A 19,636-nucleotide genomic window follows, 5' to 3' on the forward strand; every position below is an offset into this window, starting at 1 on the left:
ATTTAAGTTCTAATGATGTTAAAATTTGTAACAAGAAATATAAATGTATTTGTAAAAATATCTTATGTAAAGATTAATAATTTCAATTACTTTTATTCTTTTACTATTGAAAATCAAGTAAAATTATTTGCATAATTAAACTACTAGCCTACTTTTATGTATTTTTTCTATAAAAAAGTTACGAATCGTAACGTTTATCTAGATAATTCTAGATATGACTGACTGGAAAATAATCTATCAAGTACAAACTATATAGAAAGTATGATAAGAAATATATAATACAATGTTCTTCATTATATTATATATTGTTATGCAATTACATAAAATGTTGTACGAGATATCTTTATTTAAGTGTGCCAAATTTATATGCTTATAAATAAGCAAAAAGATGAACCAATTTATATACATAAAAAATTTATCACGCATCATTATATAGATATTTACATAAAATTCGCGTGTACTTATATGTACATCTTCGCAAGCAAATAAAATACGATTATAAATCGAAATATGGATCAGACGATAAATAGTCATTATTTTTCATAAAAAAAAATATTCTTTTAAACATTAGAATTTATCAGAAATTAGTTTGAACCAACATGACATATTTTGGATCTTACTAAAGAGCTAAATAAACAAGCTTGCTCTTAATGTTAATGTACCATCTGTTGCATTTAGATTAAACTCTTGGAATTATGATTAAACCCTCAGTACCTTATTAGAATTCATATAGTTCTTATACCTTAGTATATTAAATGATATGGATTTTTTACATCTGTTGAATAAGACTTGCATATTAGACATACAGTGGAATTATCATATGAAGAATATCTACGAGTTTATAACTACCAAGTCGGAAGTATGATTTTGTGTTTTAAAAATCATCCTGTTATTATATTCACTATGAGTGTAATTGATAAATATATAAATTCTTAGTGGGAAAATGTCGACACTAGTAAGCATACGTTTCCTTCAGAAATTTGGGAAATACGACCTACATTGGAATTAATCGGAAAAGTCATCAGTGTTTTACCAATTATCATCATTGGGTCCTTAGCTAACGGTGGATTAATCTATGTGGTGCTCAAAGAAAGATCATTACGCACTACGACAAATCTCTTGATTGTGAACATGTGTATCGCAGATTTTGGTACGTGTTTGATTTGTCCGTGGATGTTTCTTTGCATTGATCTGTTCCAAAATTATATTTTGGGAGATATTGGCTGTCGAACGGATGGGGCATTAGTGCATGCTTTAACATTAGTTGCAGTTTTTAACTTGAGTGCAATCAGTTATGATCGCGTTTCGGCTATTGTTCTTAATTGTTCGGGAAAATTATCAAGAAGGTGATAAAACGAAGTACTAATAATATCAAAAACATACAAGAAATTGTATACATTTTTATATTTCATTATTGAAGGATGATGCATATTTTACTTTTCTCCACTTGGATTTGTGGAATATCTGTTGCTATCCCTTTAATCTATTTTCGACATTACTACGAAAGACAATGGAAAAATTATTTAGAAACGTATTGTACTGAAGACACTGTGCTTGTCTACCCCTATTGGCATATCTTTGCCAGTTTAAGCGTTTGGGCACCATTGGCAATTATGGCAATATGTTACTCAGCCATTCTTATAAAAGTATTTAAATAATAAATATTCCTTACATGTAATATAAAAATATAGATAAAACTCCATTTTTATTTTCAATTTCTAGTTAGATCGCTATGAATCACAAGCTCTGAGAAGTAAGTATCCTATTGTAGTAAAATATAAAAGAAGAGTAGCACGAGTACTGGCATTAATAGTTCTAGCATTCATTGTATGCCGCGTACCATTTACTGTGTTAATAATTCAAAGGGCACAGTTATTAGAAGAAACGCCTAAAATAGGACAAGCAGAATCTATGTACCCATTATGGTATTTATTTCAAAATCATTTCATTAATAAAATATTCCTTCAGTGTAGCGTATAATATTTGTATAAATTTTCATAGGTATATCAGTAGATATTTAATACTGCTTAATGCAGCAATAAATCCTTTATTATATGGTTGTAGTAGTAGTTCACTAAGAAAGGAATTAGCATTGTGCCCAGCTACATCTTGGTTAATCCACAAGAAGAAGGAACGAAAATCGAAATCGTGCAATGTTTCACGATTAAAGACACAGAATTTCCATGATCTAAGACCACGATCTCCTTGTGTACGAACGAATTATAATTACAGAGATACGATACCGAATATTTCATCAACTACTATATAAGTAAATTTAGAAATCAATCTACTTTAATTTCGATATGCCTTATATATTTTATTGAGAAATATAACAAGGATATGATGAGCAGCATCTAATATATCAAATCCCTTATACGGATGCTCTTTTTATCTATTCTTATGTTGCATACTTACATTTCAAAAATATAAAATAGTAATGCAAACAGTTAAACGAAGTAAAAATGGCAGTTTTAAATATAAAGCACTTCTCGATCCAATCGAGATTCAATCTATTTTTGCACAAGTAGAAAATAAAAATGCATGTATACCTAGATATCTGAAGTATTATTATTTAATCGCTACATTTTTAAGACTGTCAGCTGTAAGTTTTCCACCACTGGCAGTAAGTAAAACGTTTCCACTCCAAGATGCCTCTCCACTACCATTTACTACAAGATCAACCTGTATAAAGAATTAAATTCTGCTAATTTAAAAATATATAATCCTTTTTACTTTATTAAATAAAAAATAATAAACGTACCTGTAATTTTTCCCACACTTTTTTCTTTGGGTTAAGTACATCGTCTGGCAATCCATCTTCGTATCCATCAACAATGACTTTTTCACCTGGTTTACTATCAAGTGGAGGTCTCAATGGTTCAACTCGCCTTACTGGTTCATCCCTACATATTAAATTATGATTAGAGAAATTATTTATGTAATAAAAGAAATTTATTGAGTCAACTGAAACATACACAGAAGCACATAAAACCATTCCATGAGATTGGACACCTCTTAAATTTGCTGGTTTCAAGTTTGCAAGGATAACTACCATTCTGTCTTGCATCTCTTCTATGGGTACATAATTTACAAGTCCACTGATTATTGTACGAGGTCCACTAGCCTCTCCAATATCAATTTTTTCTATATAAAGTGAATCAGCATCAGGATGTTTTGATACTTCAACTATTTTTCCAACTCTGATGTCTAACCGAGCTGGTGTTAATTCCTCTACCACTTCTAGATGTTTGATATAAATATTATAATATTATATAAATTTACAATTTGCTTAATGTTCATATTTCATATAAAAAATATTACTTGGTTTTTGTGGAGGATATGCTTTACTCAACAAACTTTTTAATTTTGGATCTGCTTCAAATTCTTTCCTAATTGGATCTAAAAGTCTATTAATATAAACCTCAATCGCACTTTTCAAATCTCCAGGATGTATTTCTTCTTTAGCAAAGGCATTCTCTAGATCCTCAAATGTATCAAATGATATATCTCCACCTAAAAACAATAAAATTTATATTACAATAAATTTACTAAAAATTCCAAGAATAATAAAAGTGACACAAACCAAATTCAGCTGTCCTTTGTATATTAAAGGTTTCTCCCTCTTTTAATAAAGGGTATATTACATGTTTAGCAAATGAAAGAACTCCATTGTCATTCACATTACCAGGTTCACAAAATGCTTTTTTTAATTTCTTTTTAATAGCTGCAGCATTATCCAACAAATCAATCTTTGAATCTTCTTCAGAAGAAGACATTTTTGATCCTGCCAAGCCAGGAACTAAAATACAATTTCATATATTGTATACAGTAATCTTAAAGTTGTTATATTTAATGGTTTTATATTGCATACATACTCATTGGATTCATTAAATGGATACGTTTTTCATATCCAAGCAATGGCAAATATTTTTCTGAGAAGGTAAAGATCTTTCTTTGATCTAACCCACCAAATTGAGCATCGACTTCCAAATAATGTTCATCTAAAGCTTGCAAACCTGGATACAACAATCCAGAGAGCAAAGGGTTTGCAACTTGTTTAACTACTTCAGCACCTGCTTTTTTTGCATCATGCTCAGTTACAACAGAACTTAAACGATACACATCTAATGTATATTCCCTATAATATATTTGATTAATAAAAAATGATTAATATAGCGCGATCATAGCAAATTATACATGATTATTTACTTAGATAACTGATAATCTGTTCCTTTAACAAACTTCAACTTTTCCAGAGGTACATCTATAGACCTAAGCATAGCTTTGATTATTATTTCATAATATTGAGTACGAAGTTCTAAAAGTTCCCATGGTGCTTTCATGTTATCCAAATACGCATGAAGATCAGCAAATAATACAGTAACCTCTGCACCAGATTTTAAGAAATCTGCTATTTTAGATATTGGTGTAAAGTAGCCAATATGAGGTTTACCAGTTGTAGCAGTACCCCAATAAAGCTTCAAATCTCGTTGTTTGAGAATACTTTTAAGTTTCTCATCACCAAGCCACTCAGCTAAGTTTCTGGTGATGAATTCATACTTCTCCTCCCATTTTAATTCGACCATGTTTGTTGCTCTAAATAAAATACGAAATTAAAATATTAAAATTACGACAACATAATTTAAAATAACAATGTAACAACAATTAGAACAATTAAGTAAAATAACACACGTGTTTGGCCACGTGTACAACACGTCAAATTCTTAGATTTAACCTCGTAATATTTTATTACAAGTTTAATTTCAATATTGATTTCATTTCGACATTACATAATCAGACATAATCATTACAAAATCAGATATTATTAAGTAAAGTATAACAAACTAATACCAACAGTATAACCTGATAGTGACAGATAATTGTAATTACTTATTTTACAACTATTCGGAATGAATGAATTAAAAATAAAAATTAAGAAACAATTTATCTACTTATTATAACCTATATGTTTTAATATTACAATTAAATTAATTACATCGCGTAACTTCTGCTAAAGTACCGGAATTTCGCGACTTGCAAAACTGGAAAGAACTGATAAATCGAACGCATGCGACTGAATGCGAGTGCGACTGACACTGACACTCGACATATGTACAAGTAGGTTGTACCCTACTCTTTAATATGCGTATAATATATAGGCAAATGCAACTTGTAAATTCGCGATAATGTTACATCATTTATTTCTTTTTAATATTTAATAAGTGTAATACAATAAACAGCAAAAATGTATAAATATTTAAACGATTAATCTAATATTTCAACTTTCTTTATTGTCATTTCCTATCAACCTAAATTTTTATATCTTCTTTCTCTTGACTAGTTTCATTGCTTTGTTTTGACGTACTTGGTTCCAAACTAACATCTTTACTACTAATACCTAATTTAGTAATGAATTCATATCTTTCCTTAGCAACCTTTTCCAATCTTTTATAAAAAGTTGATGTTACAGTAAACATACGTTTGAAATCACGGCGATCTAAGCGCAGTAATTCACATACTTCTAACGCAATTGCACTTTCTAATCTTCTTCGATCGGGATATATTAAAACTGCTTCACCGAAATAACCTCCATCCTTCTCGTGACATATCTTACGAAAAAAATTAACAGTTTTTCTTTATGTATCTGTCATATGAAAGAAAAACGATTTTTCATAATCTATGTCAATACTGAATTTTATATACTTCTTTTCCATTGAATGTAATAAGAGCAACGGTTCCACTGACTATAAAGAACATACAGTCACCGTCAGTTCTACTTTTATATATGATATCTTCATTTAGATAAATAACCGGTTTTAAAATTCCTATAAACATTATTATAATCATAAAAGAAAATCAAACAATTTTCAAAATAAACACACAAATAAAAAAACATACATATGTATATATTTTTTTATATCTTACCCATTAAATTTCCAATAATGCCGCGTGGTAAAGAATGTAAAATGGTCGCTATATCTACTAATCCGCGGCTACCATGGATCATGATTTCTTGATTCAAATGATCTAAATATGAAAATGCAAATAGCAAATGAAATACAAGCTATATACAAACTATAATACAAGCTATATGTATGTATATTAACTTGATAAAGTTCGGGATATAGCATTCTCTTTAAAATAACTGCCCTGAAAACGATACTCATAATAAGCAATAAGCTTTTTCTTAAGGTTCTCTGGAAGTTTCTTTTCGTGAATATATTCTTTCACTTGACGCATAATTCGTTGATATTTTAATTCTGGTTCAGCAGCCGATTGAACTAATTGTAAAACTATGACTGTTATAATATGAAAAACAATTAGATATTTGTTCTCAATGCATAATTAAAAATTTATTATGTTACAAAAAAGGATTACCCATAAAATATATTGTACATCCTTTTCCAAACAATAATAAGATACAACGTATTATTGTATCCGATTTACCCAAGGAATGGAACTCTATGAAACTTGATGCAAAGAAATTGCTCATACCTATGTGATAATATGTCAGATAAATATCAAAGTCGGATTTCTGATACAATCCGGTAGTAATCAGAAACATATCTGAATTCTGTAATAGATTGTAATTTTACAATAAATCAGTCATTGAAGAGATAAAGTAAGCTTAAAGTAAAAATGAATTTATACCTCTTTAGTAACGCCAGTTATATGTGCAATAATAAATGGAAAGATGTGTGTTATACAGCTACACCAATGAAATATTAACAGTACGAAAAATGCTAACCAGATGGACTTCTCTTCAGCGTGAGAAATTGCAAAATTCTGAAAGATATTTCTCTTTGTGTATCAACATAATAATTAGGTAATATATACACACACACACATATATATATATATTTTTCTTTCTCTTGTGCAAAGTTTTGTTCACACTTATGACTATTTCTTACTGCAATAATTTGTCGCACGTAAAAACGCAATGTATAAATACGTGCAATTTTTATAAGCGGCAAAATTTCAGGAATTAATAAAATAGAATTTGAATTGGGTCCAGGAGGTAAAATATGATCTTTATAAAACCAAATGTATGGAACCGACGATATAAAATCGATAAAAAAATATCCTTTCACGTAATGCCTATATAAAAACAATAGTTTTAGTATTTCGTTAATTATAGTAAAAAAAGAATCTTAATGGATTACCGGATTATTAAAACTGGATCTAGAAAAATTTCATGACCATCTTGTGATTTGAAACCTGTTATAAAATTAAGTACAATATCAAATATGCAGATAATGTATGCAGGATGTACTGGATCCCAACTTTCTGGACTAGAACTTTTAGCTACTCTCTGAAACGCCAAAATGTATGGTACCATAATGAACATATACAGGTATATAAATGTCATTAGGAGGTCCCAATAATATCTACATAAATATAAATACACGTTACGATTGTATTTCATCGCAATTTTAAGAAAACTGTTTGAAAAATTAAAATTACCTTAAGTCACTACAGGGATGTATTACCCACCATGTTAAAGAACGTCCATGTCTTCTCTTTTCAAAAGCAATCGCAGCTAGACTGCGTAAGAAATTTCGTGTTAACGGATGATCCACAGAAACAAGAAAAATTTTCTGAAAGCTTCGTTTCCAGCGGGTATAAAATCTTGCATTTGGCGGTAATTTAAGTAAATTACTGTCGGATGTTTTTGGTAGTTCACAGATATGGATGTCTAACAATCTCTTTGGTACTCCTCGTTTAATCTTCATCTCATAATCCTTTTAACAAAGTAACGTGTAGTGCAATGATATAATATGATTTCTACAACTATAATGTATCTTTATAGAGAAGTTACTTTCAAATCCAAATGTAGACAAAAGATAATAGCTTACTTCTGTCTCTTTTTTTTTTCAATAAAAGAAATTGAAATATAAAAAAAGGTAACATGTCGGATACAGAAGAAATTTTATGTAAATTATTTGATATTCGAAATTGGATTCCTGAATTTTCAATTGGTAAATCCATTTTCTTTTTCCTCCTTTTAATAAATAGACAAGTAAACACATTATCGCAGAAACGTACAACTTCTTAAGCGACGTAAAAAATTTATATATTAATTATACTTTACACATTATTATTGTTCTACACTGCAACTTAGACAATATTTACATGGAGACCCAGATAAAATATCTTAGGTATAGATGTGATATTATGGATAAATCGTGTACTCATAAAATCTCTTAATACCACAGAACACACACCAAAATTATTTTATACAATGATGGCACCTTGTTGTACAAAATACAGAATATTATATATCGTAACAATTTGACAAACTTCTTACTGTACATATTAAAGCATAAATCATAATGTCCCTACGTTTTATTGTAAAATAATTTCATTCTAAAGTCGTAATCTATACGTTAGTATGTACAATAAATTATGAATTTACGATCGATCAGTTTTGAACAAAACAAGTAAATATTAATGATGAATCTGTTAAAAAATGTTCACAATAATAAAATGTTTGCACCCCATATCCTATTAAAATAATTCGCTCTAACTAAATTTCTCCAACAACGAATAAAGATATTCCATAAATAAAACAAATAAACGTCCATAAAAAAACGGTATGTAATAAAATATAGTATAGAAAAATATCTAATGTACAAGTTAGTAAATTTATTCGCTGCTGGTGAAATGGATTGTATGTGGAATGTAATTTTTTTGATACCTATAAGCTATGTCGTTTTCACTATTAGACAGTAAATTCTTTTTTGAAAAAAATATTATGCTGTTCTAAATACTCTGCTTCTTTCTTTTTGTACTTCAGACGATGTAAATCAAGCAGATTTATGTTTCCGAGAGACTTTAATAATTTCTTTAAAAAATGAACCTATGAAGGAGACGGAACCAATAGGCGGTTATTGTATTCTGGTAGAATCCATCGGGCCCAAAGCTCGGGAATTTTTAGTGCATGTGCAATCTTCAATGTCTATTGATGGTCATTTCGGTGGGTCAAAAATTATTAGTTCAGCAACGTCGAAATTCCACTGCCTGGAAGAAAAAAGGACAGAGTTAGTTAATTTTAATAATAATTTTAATAATTTTAATTTAATGTGTTTCTATAATAATATTAATGTTCTATAATATTGCAGATTCGTATACGAAGATGGACTGCATGAAAAAACAATTTTTATAGGCATTGAAGAGAATTGTTACTCTGTAAAATTGACACGCACTTGTCTGTGCGATAAATCTACTGAAACTAAAGATTTATCCTTTTGCGCTAACAGAAATCTAATAAGTGAAGGAGTAAATATATTACTTATGCGATATTTGGCACTTATAAATTATGAGGGAACATTAACTTTTGAAAGCATTTCCATAGATGGAGATCTTGCTGAATCTAACTATGTAAGAAAATATGAACGAGTACCGATAAATTTAAAATAAATAACGAGATACTTTCTCTATTAGATATGTATTCCTGCTGAACGTATGGAATTAGATGGACATTATTTAGATGTTTATACAATCGAACGTAAAATATGTAAAGAAGATGGAACTATTCATACTATAAAAACTTATTTAACTCCGGAAGCTAGAATACTCCGACATAATTGGTTGGATGTGCCATATGTATTGAAAATTAATCCATTAGCTGATCCAGATGTCCGAAGTAAAACAATAAGGATAGAAACGCCTCTAAGAGATTGCTGGATAGAAGATATTGAAATGTTTTCTAAATATTTAGATATGAAAGTAAGAAAGTAAAATATTAAGTATTTTTCCTGTGGAATAATTTATCAAAATAAATTGCATATTTTACACTATCAATAGTTTTCCAAAATTGCTGAACAAACAGAATATTTGGCTGACCATCCAGAAGTGAAGCAATTGATCGCAGATTATGTTCAAACACTATTAGTTGGTAATCATTTTTTCAACTGGGGAAACATTGTACCAATACTTCTCAAACAGGTCAAATGCACAATATTTTACGATAATGTATTAATGTTATTTATAAATTACTGGTCTCCACAGTAAAACCTGAAAATGTGATAGACTTTACAATACAACATTTTAAAGCGTTTGCAAAGAATCCAATGACCTGGGAGACCAGTACATTAAAAGAAGATTATGATAGTAGTGTAACGTCACAGCTAGCAGAAAAGAAGTTGGATACATTTTGCGGTATCTGTGGATTTTATATAGATTATACCACATTGAAGAAATTTTCTTCCACATCTTTTATAGAGGAATGTCATGAGATGAAGGCAAATACTTTTAATTATATAACGAAGACAAGCTCATTATTAAAATAAACAATTAATTTCAGAGTTCTGACGGCTTTACAAAATCTATCTACTCGGAAGATTCAAATAATACTGTATCTGATAATCAAGAAAAATTTGATTTATCTACTCCAATAAATTCTATGCCTGATATCTTACCGCAATTAAAGAGAACTTGTGATCAATGTCAAGCTATTATTCAAGTTTGTGGAGATCATAAAGTAAATTTTATATGTATTTATAGTACAATTTTATATCGGTATTATATTTATAAAACAATCATATAATTCTTTAATTTTCAGTCTTATTCGATATGTCCTGGATGTCTTAAAGTATTCAAAATATGTACTAAATGTGCTACTATTGATCAAATACTACAAAAGCTAAAATAATAAAACACATAGTTACACATTATATCTGAATTTATAAAGAATATTTTCTATTAACATTAAAGTTTACCTGTATCATTTTCTGCTAGGAGATATATCTTTTTGCGAGTTACATATAACACAATTTTCCTAAAAAATAAGATTGAAACATTAAAAAATTGAGAAACTTTTTTAAATTACTTAAATTATTTACTAAAAGTAAAATACTTACCACTACCTCGAAATTTGGTAGACAATCTTCATGAAACGAATGTTTACAATAAAATACAACTAGATTCCTTGGTTCTGTAATGAATAATATATTGAAATTAAAGTAATACTAATAATATATTTGAATAATTCATATTATTTTAATAGATACCTCTTACAATTATTTTCCTATGACAAGCTCCACACATTTGGTCATCTAAAGAATGTGACCATAATCATTAACATAAATGAAATTTTTGCAATCGTTTTATAATTACAATTATTTAATACCAACCATCTATAAATATCCCTTTTTGATAACATTTAACTAGCCTTTCATGTAAATTGAAATAATCATTGGATAACATTTTTCTACATCCTTCTTGTACTGACACTTGGAGATTGTAATCACACATCATCTTAACTAAAGCTTTCTTTAAACCAGGAATTTCTAAAGACGGTTCTATTCTTTGTACCATAAGTCTAGGATCAACATATGTGCCTATTTTTTGCAACAAAAATGTAATAGCCTCTGAAAGAAACAAATCAATTTAGTCTGATTAAAAAAATATAATTTTATTATTTAATAATAATTTTATGAAATGTTAAAAATATTAGCATTTCATTATTACTTACTGGGCTTATCCAGAGAATAAATAATCAAATCATTCCACAGTTCCTCGTCATCGTGTTCTTGGCAAAATGCGATCGCACTCTGCATATCGTTTAATTCTCGAGTCATAAGTGCTAAAGCTTCAGAAGTGTTTCCAATTCTACCAAGTAGATATACCATTTCTGGATAAAATTTTCGCTGACTACAGATATCTAGTGCTTGTTGTATTGGATAATTATTAGAACGACGTAGAAGAGGTAACAATTTATCTCTTGAATAATTGGCATAAAGCTGGACTAGTAATCCATGATATTTATCTTCTGTATCTTTTTTATTTAATTCATCTAAATACTGTTATAAGTCATCTTTGAAATGTAGTTATTATGAAAGGGAAATTATTATATTTATTTCACATCTGTTTTTTATATCTTACCAAGTATAAATATCGATGATTATGCTGCAATTTTTGTACAACGATATCAGATGGTACTGCATCCTTTTCTAAAAAAAATTGTATAGCACGTTCCGCATCTAGATCCATTAAACCTTCTATCATGTCGTAAACGGTATTATACAGATGGTATTTTTTAATAAGCTGAAATACATCCTTATGTCTCAATTTTAAATACATGGCTAACGCTTTGTCGTATTTTTCATCATGAATATATAGGATAGCTAAAGCTTCTAACAGTACATTTTGTCGTTGATTATCAACGATAAGATGTTCCAAAACACCATTTACAACAGCTGCAACTTTATATAATTTAGGAGACCATTCTTTGACTAGTTGAAGAAATCCATCAGGATCCATTTTCAAATATTCATAAAGAACCATTTCGTAAATCAATGGATCTAACGTGACATCGCCTCTTGGGAGATAAGAAGAAATAGACCTCAGTTGGTGAACCCTTGCAAATTTATATACCTGCAATGAAATAGTAATATTCAATAGAACTATGAGTGAAACTGGGACATTATAATGTAAAACATGACACTAACTTCTTCCTCCCATAATTTTTTATCTTTTCCTAAAATTTTAGAGCAGAGTTTTCCTGCTTCATCATATTTTCCACAAGCTAACAAATGATCTAAATATATACGGCCAACATAAACAAAAGTGTACTTCTTACAATCTTTGCCATTATCTAATGTTACTGCCTCTAATGCTTGTTCGAATTTTCCATGACTCAATAACCACTCAATTCTGTCATCCGCATCATATAAACTAGCTACAACAATATCTTTTGGACTGACAATAAAAAACCTAAAAATAATCATATAAAAATAACATCAGTTTTGATATAATAAATTTAGTAGAAATGAACTAAATACCTGTTTTCCTCTTTCAAACAGTCTAAATGATAATCATTACAACTATATTCTTTATAACCACGAAGTGTAAGCGAATTTGCACACACAAGAGTAAAATCATGATACTTTGGTTCAACAACATGTAATGTGGGCCTCTGACTCTTTCCATCTTCATCTAATTCTTTCAAGCAACCTAGTAATACTAACTGATTTTCTAAAGGTGCAATACCGGAAATGTAAAAGTCCACTTGGAAAGTTGAAACTAAAATTAAAGTTTTATCATTATTGTCTACCATTTCTTATATATTTAATAATATCTTTTTTATTACATATAAAATGTATACCTGGATCTACCACAAATTCCGGTAGGTCTCTGTTAACCATTTCCTGTATCGACCTCTTTCTAATTTGACAAATTCGCACTATGTCAACCCAACCAATTAATAGTGTTCTATCATCTGACCATCGAAGATTACATCTGTAGTGTTCTGGTAATGCACTGTATAGAATATGGTTAAGAATTAATTTAGCCTCAATAACATATAAAAATTTTGCATACCATTTTCCTACTTACTCAGTAGATCTAGTCCACTTAATGAGACCTAATGAACATTTGGCATTTAAATCATAGATTCTGACACCAGTATCAGATGCCCAAGCCACAAAATGTCCAATCCATGCAATTGATCTTACTCCTCCTTCCGCATCGCACAATACAGTTAGTTTCATTCTGGATAAAAATGTTTTTTCATACAAAACCAATTTATCATCCCCTAGAAATAATTTTCATCTCTGAGAAGCTAATTTTTAAATGTATTTAAGAACTAAATATATAAAACAAAATAACCACCTGTAATAAATCTCCTTCCGCTACAACTTTTATAATAATTTGGATCTATAGCTATACTTTTAACTAATCTACCCATGCTTATGTTATGATTATTCTCTGTGCTATAAAGACCATATATAAAAACTTTTCCATCATCACTACAGGATGCAATGAAATCTCCATTATGGTCTATAGAAATCTGATTGACAGCAACTGTATGTGCTTGTAAACTTTTAGACTGTATATTATTTCCTTGATGATCTAAAAGATGTATCATACCCCAGTGTGAACCCAGACATAGGAACTAAACAAAGATTAAATCACTGTAATAAGCATTAATGTAGCGATAGTAGTATGTCATCATGCAAAAGATTAACCAAGATTTAGAATTTTGACTATATAATGTATACATTCTACTATGCTTAACCTTCATAACATGACATTATTTTTATCATATAATGTTTACAAGTAGTATTAATTATATTTCACACCTTAGGATGTACTGCAATGCAACTAGCTGCATCATTTTGTAATATATGTTCTAAATCGTTTCGTACTCTGACGTATTTGAGTCTAGGTTCTACCTCGTCTACCTCAGAGTCTGAATCATTCTGATTATTTTGTTCTTCCTATAAAATATAATTTTACACAATTAATAATCTCCACAGCATTTTATTAATAAAGAATCATAAATAATACCTTATTCGAGGTATTTTCCATGCCCGTTCCTTTAATTTTTTGATTATAAAGAAGCTTACTAATGTTCGTAACCACGAAATGTCAAATCTTCATATACAGTTATATATCATAAACTTTCTTTTTTCTAGTTTCGTTTCGTTATTTTCACTTTACATTAATTTACATTATGAAAGAATCATTAGAGGAATTAAAAATGTTCAAAAATACATTTTCAATAAATAATTCTGTAAAACGATAATTATACAACATACTAATACAAATACAGTGGATCTTTTCTAGTAAGGTTAGTTTCTATATTACCAAATATTAGTACAGTTTATTTCACTATGATGAAAGATCAATGTCAATTAGTGTTGGGTTTGAAGATTGTTATTGTATACAAAAATAACGAAAACACTGTTTCTCCTTGTTAATTACTCATTGTGTTCTGCAAATATATTGTCTTTCAATAGAAAATAACTCAAAATGTCCAGAAATAGTAACAATTGTAACGATAGTACGTCGTCTACACGATCACCAAAACAACGCAAAGAGATTCTAAGGAGGATTATAACTAGAGCACAATCTTTACGTATGACTTTTAATAATATGCATTATAGAAAAATTAAATATTATACGCAATGTAAATTTTTTAGAAGATGCAGTCAATGCTGATACTATATACACTTTGGAATTATGTATGGAAGAGACAGATAATATAAACTCTGAAACAACTTTAGAAGAAAAGAGTATATAATTCTTAAACGTATTGTTCTTCATTTGATTTATTTTGATTTTTTCAAATATGTTATTTTTTAGTGCATAATCAAGAAGAGGTATTAATGGATTCAGAAATGATGAGCATATCTTCTAACATTTTAAAACAATGTACAAGATCTTTGACAAAATTTGTATCTTCATATAATCAAGCAGAATTTGCTGAAAAATTGGTATGTGTTGCATCAATAAGTATTTTTCTTGTTAACAACTATTGTTCTTAAATAAGTTATTTATTAATTTAGGTGGAATATATGAAGAAACGTTCTGATATTACATCAGAAACACCAGATTGGTCACTTCTAGAATCACAAGTTACAAAATGTTTTAAAAGAACACCACATTATACCACATTATTAGGTTTTTATCAAATTTTATTGTTACAATTTGTATGACTAATATTAAGAAGATATTGTATTTTTATCTTTCATATTTCTAGGTACTTTGGTACCATTAGAAAGGAAAGAAATTAACAAAAGAAAACCAATAGTTAGAGAAGCTCAAGCACAAATAAAAAAACCAGATAAAGTAGTGGCAGTTGAAAAAGAAGAAGAAAGTGCAGAACAAACTGTAAAAATGAACAAAATCATCTCTAAATATTATAAAACCTACTCCAAACCTCTTGATTTTTTTAAATTAATTTTACATCCAAATGATTTTGGAAAAACTATTCAAAATATTTTACAAATGTCCTTTCTTGTCCGAGATGGAAGGGTAATAGTAACAAAAGGTAATATTAGTTTTGACAATTACAAACTATGATTTCTATTTATTAAATTCTACTTTGTCAACAGATGAATCTGGAATACTTGTTGTTCAACCCTGTTCTAGAGACATGACAACTGAAGTAATGGCAGGAAAAAGGTCTAACATTCAAAATGTGATATATCTAAACATGGAACAATGGAAGGTAATCACAACTTCATTCATGTTTACATACTCATGTAATTAAACGTTGCTCTAAATAATTTTATATTTCAGATTTTAAGGGACACTTATCGATTAAAAAAGCCGATGATTAAATCTGACACTGAAACATAATAATAATTACTCTTAAAGAATAATAATTTTTTATAAAATGTAAACTATCCCCATAATTAAACTAAAAAGATTATACTTCTTTCTGTGTTTGGAAGTAAACTAATTTCCCCTCCCTAATTGGAAGAAAAATGCTTTATAAAAACGGAAAATTGTTGAACTGTACATTTATCTGTATATTTTTGTAAAACTTTTATTAATTCCTAACATATCCTATAATGTTAAAGTAAATGTTAAATAACAATATTGATTTCATTTGTAATGAAAACATCTGGAACAAAATTATAAAATTTATATAATATTTACGATTATGTTCATGATGTTCTCGACAAGTTTCTATACTTTTTATGTATTTTTGAGCGAAAAACAATCTTCTAATCCCCTTTTTGTAATGTTCAAAGATCCCAATACTTTTGGATGAAAGCCAATATTTGTAGATAAAAAAAAACAAGCCTCTATTATTAGAAGATCGTTTTAATTATTTCTTAATGACATGATTATGATGACTGTGAATCAAGTTTATTATTTTGCCAACGATTCTGCTTTTGCTACTACTTCTTCAATCGGTCCGACCATGTAGAACGCGACTTCTGGTAAATGATCGTACTCTCCACCAAGGATTTTTTTGAATCCTTTAATAGTTTCTTCTAGCGGTACTAATTTGCCGGGATGACCAGTGAACACTTCAGCAACCTACACACAAATGATCAGTTAACAGAAACAATACATTATGGAAGATTAATATTATAAATTATAATGTATGTACATACCTGGAATGGTTGAGACAAGAACCTTTGGATCTTACGAGCACGCGCTACAGTCAGTTTATCTTCTTCCGATAATTCATCCATACCTAAGATAGCAATAATGTCTTGAAGTGATTTATAATCTTGTAAGATTTTCTGCACACCGCGAGCAACACTATAATGTTCAGCACCGATAATGTTAGGGTCCATAATACGAGAAGTGGAGTCGAGTGGATCGACAGCGGGATAGATACCTATAGTATTGAAATAATTATAAATTTTTATATAATTTATTTTTATCAGTTATAAAAGTAAGCGGTTATAAATACATATACTTACCCAATTCGGCAATAGCTCGAGACAATACAGTCGTAGCGTCCAAGTGAGCAAATGTGGTTGCTGGAGCAGGATCTGTCAAATCATCAGCAGGTACATAAATAGCCTGTACAGATGTGATAGATCCTTTTCTTGTTGTTGTAATACGCTCCTGCATGCTACCCATATCAGTTGCCAATGTTGGCTGATAACCTACAGCAGATGGAATACGACCTAACAAGGCCGACACCTATAAAAGAGAACGATTTTAATAATAATAATAATAATAATAATAATAATAATAATAATAATAATAATAATATTCAAATTATAATACATACTTCAGAACCAGCTTGAGTAAAGCGGAAGATGTTATCAATGAACAATAATACATCCTGTCCTTCTTGATCTCGGAAGTATTCGGCAACGGTTAAACCAGTTAAAGCAACACGAGCACGAGCACCTGGTGGTTCATTCATTTGACCATATACCAGAGCTACTTTGGAGGTTTTATCTTTCAATGAAATGACACCAGACTCAATCATTTCATGATACAAGTCATTGCCTTCACGGGTTCGTTCACCTACACCGGCAAACACGGAATAACCGCCATGGGCCTTTGCTACATTATTAATCAGTTCCATAATCAATACAGTTTTTCCAACCCCGGCACCACCAAACAAACCTATTCAATTAGCGATAAAAACCAGTAACAATTATATATTATAAAAGTAAATCAAATTTTGAATGATAAAATGTAAATCTTACCAATTTTTCCTCCCTTAGCATAAGGAGCAAGAAGATCTACGACTTTTATTCCAGTTACTAAAATCTCCTGTTCGACAGACATTTCTACAAATTCAGGAGCATCTGCATGGATGGCAGCAAGTTTGTCAGTAGGAATAGGTCCACGTTCATCAATTGGTTCACCAATAACATTAATAATGCGACCCAGTGTCTCAGCACCAACTGGAATACGAATTGGATATCCAGAATCCAGGACAGTTTGTCCACGAACCAAACCTTCAGTACCTATATACATATAACTGTGTTTCAGTAAAAGTAAAAACTATTTATATGAAATATCTTTTACTAAATTATTTCTTTTCTAAGTTATAAAATTACAACATGAAATTACCATCCATAGCAATAGTGCGCACTGTGTTCTCTCCCAAATGCTGAGCTACTTCAAGTACCAGCCTGGGGGTACGATTTTGAACTTCCAAAGCATTAAGAATTGGAGGGAGATCATCATCAAATTGTACATCAACAACTGCACCAATGACAGCAACAACTTTTCCTTGTGCACCAGCCTTGGATCCTGCAGCTTTTGCATAATCTCTGCCTAATTATAAAAAATTATTTCTTTTAATATTTGCTTTGCATATAATTGAATATTGCTTATATGAAACTTTTGAAATTATATAATAATATTTTATAAATTAGACAATGACACAAAAAAATCATAAATGAGGTAATCTTTACTAAAAGTTTAAATAATATTAGATAATCCTTATGAAGGTAAGTTACATAATACAAACTACATGTGAGTGCTTCATAGAAAACCAAACTATTTTATATTCTTCATTATTTCTTTATTTCAGATCTAAATCTTATAGTAAGTACTATTAATTGTTTACATGTAACTATTTAAAACAACGTATCAAGACACCAAGATTCCCTCTAATCCACGAGATATGACTGCCTAAAGCAATCAAAAAGACAAGAAAGATTTCTTATGATATAAAATAATAAAATGCATCAACTAGAATTCGAATAAGGTTTAAGTAATAATATTAATAATAATCGTAATCGAACTAATAAATAATTTTGATGTCGTCAAAAATTAATCGATGACCTTAATGCCGCCATGTTGCACAGTAGAGTTACCACTACAGTTTGATCAAATAATATGTATTATATAATCAATACAATACCTTTCTTTTTCAATATTTAGCTGTCAATCGAGCAAAAAAGAATTACTTTCCGTACAAGCATGAAGAAGGAATAACGAACTACGTGAAGTAATAATGAATAACGAGTATCATCAATAACAAGTAAAATACAATTCGGTGAAGCACAGTGTTGTGATCTGAATAAAAATGAATATTAATGAAACTTAGGAGATAATTTTTTTGTACTCACTATTTACTGATAATGCCCCGGAGATTCTAGCAACTTCATTTTGAAGAAGAGTGGGTTTGACGGCCCTTAAGGCGCCAGCAGCTGCTTTCGATACGACGTTCAACATTTTAACCGGCCAAGTGAACAAGAGCGACCGGAATGGTCTCTGATTCGTATGGACCGTGCCCCGTACTAACGGCGTATGCGCATACACAAAATTCTACCTTTGCGCATGTTTCTAGCGCAGCTTCATTGCACGATCATATACACAGATCTAACAACTCCCGTGGTGGAGTAAGGCTCTCAACGTCATAAGATGTATTTTACAAATCAACTGATAGTTATAGAGCGTTGCAATCTAAAAG

The 19,636-nt window shown here is 29.7% G+C and overlaps 6 protein-coding genes across 10 annotated transcripts; 3 read left to right on the plus strand and 3 right to left on the minus strand.

Moving 5' to 3' along the window:
• Positions 1 to 101: 101 nt before the first annotated feature.
• LOC132913392 (neuropeptide Y receptor type 1) lies at positions 102 to 2,554 on the plus strand. Of its 2 annotated transcripts, none has more exons than XM_060971702.1 (5): positions 102 to 859; positions 937 to 1,346; positions 1,421 to 1,646; positions 1,723 to 1,925; positions 2,002 to 2,554. In XM_060971702.1, exons 1-5 carry the CDS (start codon positions 761 to 763, stop codon positions 2,267 to 2,269), a joined length of 1,206 nt encoding a protein of 401 aa, XP_060827685.1. In that variant the 5' UTR covers positions 102 to 760; the 3' UTR covers positions 2,270 to 2,554. The 2 variants fall into 2 exon arrangements, with proteins under 2 accessions (XP_060827685.1, XP_060827686.1); XM_060971703.1 differs by having other exon boundaries at positions 2,065 to 2,554.
• On the minus strand, positions 2,547 to 7,913 carry LOC132913389 (tyrosine--tRNA ligase, cytoplasmic). Of its 2 annotated transcripts, XM_060971698.1 has the most exons (15): positions 7,465 to 7,913; positions 7,164 to 7,388; positions 6,912 to 7,098; positions 6,652 to 6,786; positions 6,379 to 6,574; positions 5,926 to 6,027; positions 5,704 to 5,825; positions 5,522 to 5,609; positions 4,210 to 4,615; positions 3,876 to 4,138; positions 3,584 to 3,799; positions 3,322 to 3,513; positions 2,976 to 3,240; positions 2,762 to 2,903; positions 2,547 to 2,682 (listed from the first exon to the last, which is right to left on the minus strand). In XM_060971698.1, exons 1-15 carry the CDS (start codon positions 7,731 to 7,733, stop codon positions 2,569 to 2,571), a joined length of 2,922 nt encoding a protein of 973 aa, XP_060827681.1. In that variant the 5' UTR covers positions 7,734 to 7,913; the 3' UTR covers positions 2,547 to 2,568. The 2 variants fall into 2 exon arrangements, with proteins under 2 accessions (XP_060827681.1, XP_060827680.1); XM_060971697.1 differs by lacking the exons at positions 5,522 to 5,609; positions 5,704 to 5,825; positions 5,926 to 6,027; ... (3 more) ...; positions 7,164 to 7,388; positions 7,465 to 7,913 and adding an exon at positions 4,997 to 5,223 and having other exon boundaries at positions 4,210 to 4,596.
• A 136-nt stretch (positions 7,914 to 8,049) lies between these two features.
• On the minus strand, positions 8,050 to 14,492 carry LOC132913387 (vacuolar protein sorting-associated protein 41 homolog). 3 transcript variants are annotated; one of them, XR_009659372.1, is made up of 15 exons: positions 14,293 to 14,492; positions 14,085 to 14,222; positions 13,615 to 13,897; positions 13,339 to 13,537; positions 13,109 to 13,263; positions 12,786 to 13,026; positions 12,453 to 12,717; positions 11,887 to 12,378; positions 11,477 to 11,804; positions 11,136 to 11,372; positions 11,013 to 11,057; positions 10,863 to 10,936; positions 10,722 to 10,780; positions 10,422 to 10,645; positions 8,050 to 9,021 (listed from the first exon to the last, which is right to left on the minus strand). XR_009659372.1 is itself a non-coding variant. In XM_060971693.1 (14 exons), the coding sequence occupies exons 1-13, from the start codon at positions 14,311 to 14,313 to the stop codon at positions 10,727 to 10,729; spliced, it is 2,532 nt and encodes an 843-aa protein (XP_060827676.1). In that variant the 5' UTR covers positions 14,314 to 14,492; the 3' UTR covers positions 8,050 to 9,021; positions 10,722 to 10,726. The 3 variants fall into 3 exon arrangements, 2 of the variants coding, with proteins under 2 accessions (XP_060827676.1, XP_060827677.1); XM_060971693.1 differs by lacking the exon at positions 10,422 to 10,645; XM_060971694.1 differs by lacking the exons at positions 10,422 to 10,645; positions 14,293 to 14,492 and having other exon boundaries at positions 13,615 to 13,854; positions 14,085 to 14,213.
• On the plus strand, positions 10,055 to 10,654 carry LOC132913397 (uncharacterized). Its single transcript, XM_060971714.1, has 3 exons — positions 10,055 to 10,275; positions 10,344 to 10,483; positions 10,565 to 10,654. The coding sequence occupies exons 1-3, from the start codon at positions 10,074 to 10,076 to the stop codon at positions 10,652 to 10,654; spliced, it is 432 nt and encodes a 143-aa protein (XP_060827697.1). The 5' UTR covers positions 10,055 to 10,073.
• Positions 14,493 to 14,724: 232 nt separating the features above from the next.
• LOC132913393 (EP300-interacting inhibitor of differentiation 3) lies at positions 14,725 to 16,387 on the plus strand. The gene is made up of 7 exons (XM_060971704.1): positions 14,725 to 14,863; positions 14,928 to 15,020; positions 15,091 to 15,221; positions 15,294 to 15,408; positions 15,488 to 15,778; positions 15,843 to 15,958; positions 16,030 to 16,387. The coding sequence occupies exons 1-7, from the start codon at positions 14,758 to 14,760 to the stop codon at positions 16,087 to 16,089; spliced, it is 912 nt and encodes a 303-aa protein (XP_060827687.1). The 5' UTR covers positions 14,725 to 14,757; the 3' UTR covers positions 16,090 to 16,387.
• A 155-nt stretch (positions 16,388 to 16,542) lies between these two features.
• LOC132913390 (ATP synthase subunit beta, mitochondrial) lies at positions 16,543 to 19,473 on the minus strand. Its single transcript, XM_060971699.1, has 7 exons — positions 19,293 to 19,473; positions 18,286 to 18,492; positions 17,916 to 18,179; positions 17,489 to 17,832; positions 17,172 to 17,397; positions 16,857 to 17,086; positions 16,543 to 16,779 (listed from the first exon to the last, which is right to left on the minus strand). The coding sequence occupies exons 1-7, from the start codon at positions 19,396 to 19,398 to the stop codon at positions 16,609 to 16,611; spliced, it is 1,548 nt and encodes a 515-aa protein (XP_060827682.1). The 5' UTR covers positions 19,399 to 19,473; the 3' UTR covers positions 16,543 to 16,608.
• Positions 19,474 to 19,636: the final 163 nt, after the last annotated feature.

This window comes from Bombus pascuorum, chromosome 13 (assembly GCF_905332965.1).
Source record: "Bombus pascuorum chromosome 13, iyBomPasc1.1, whole genome shotgun sequence".
Lineage (NCBI taxonomy): Eukaryota > Metazoa > Arthropoda > Insecta > Hymenoptera > Apidae > Bombus > Bombus pascuorum.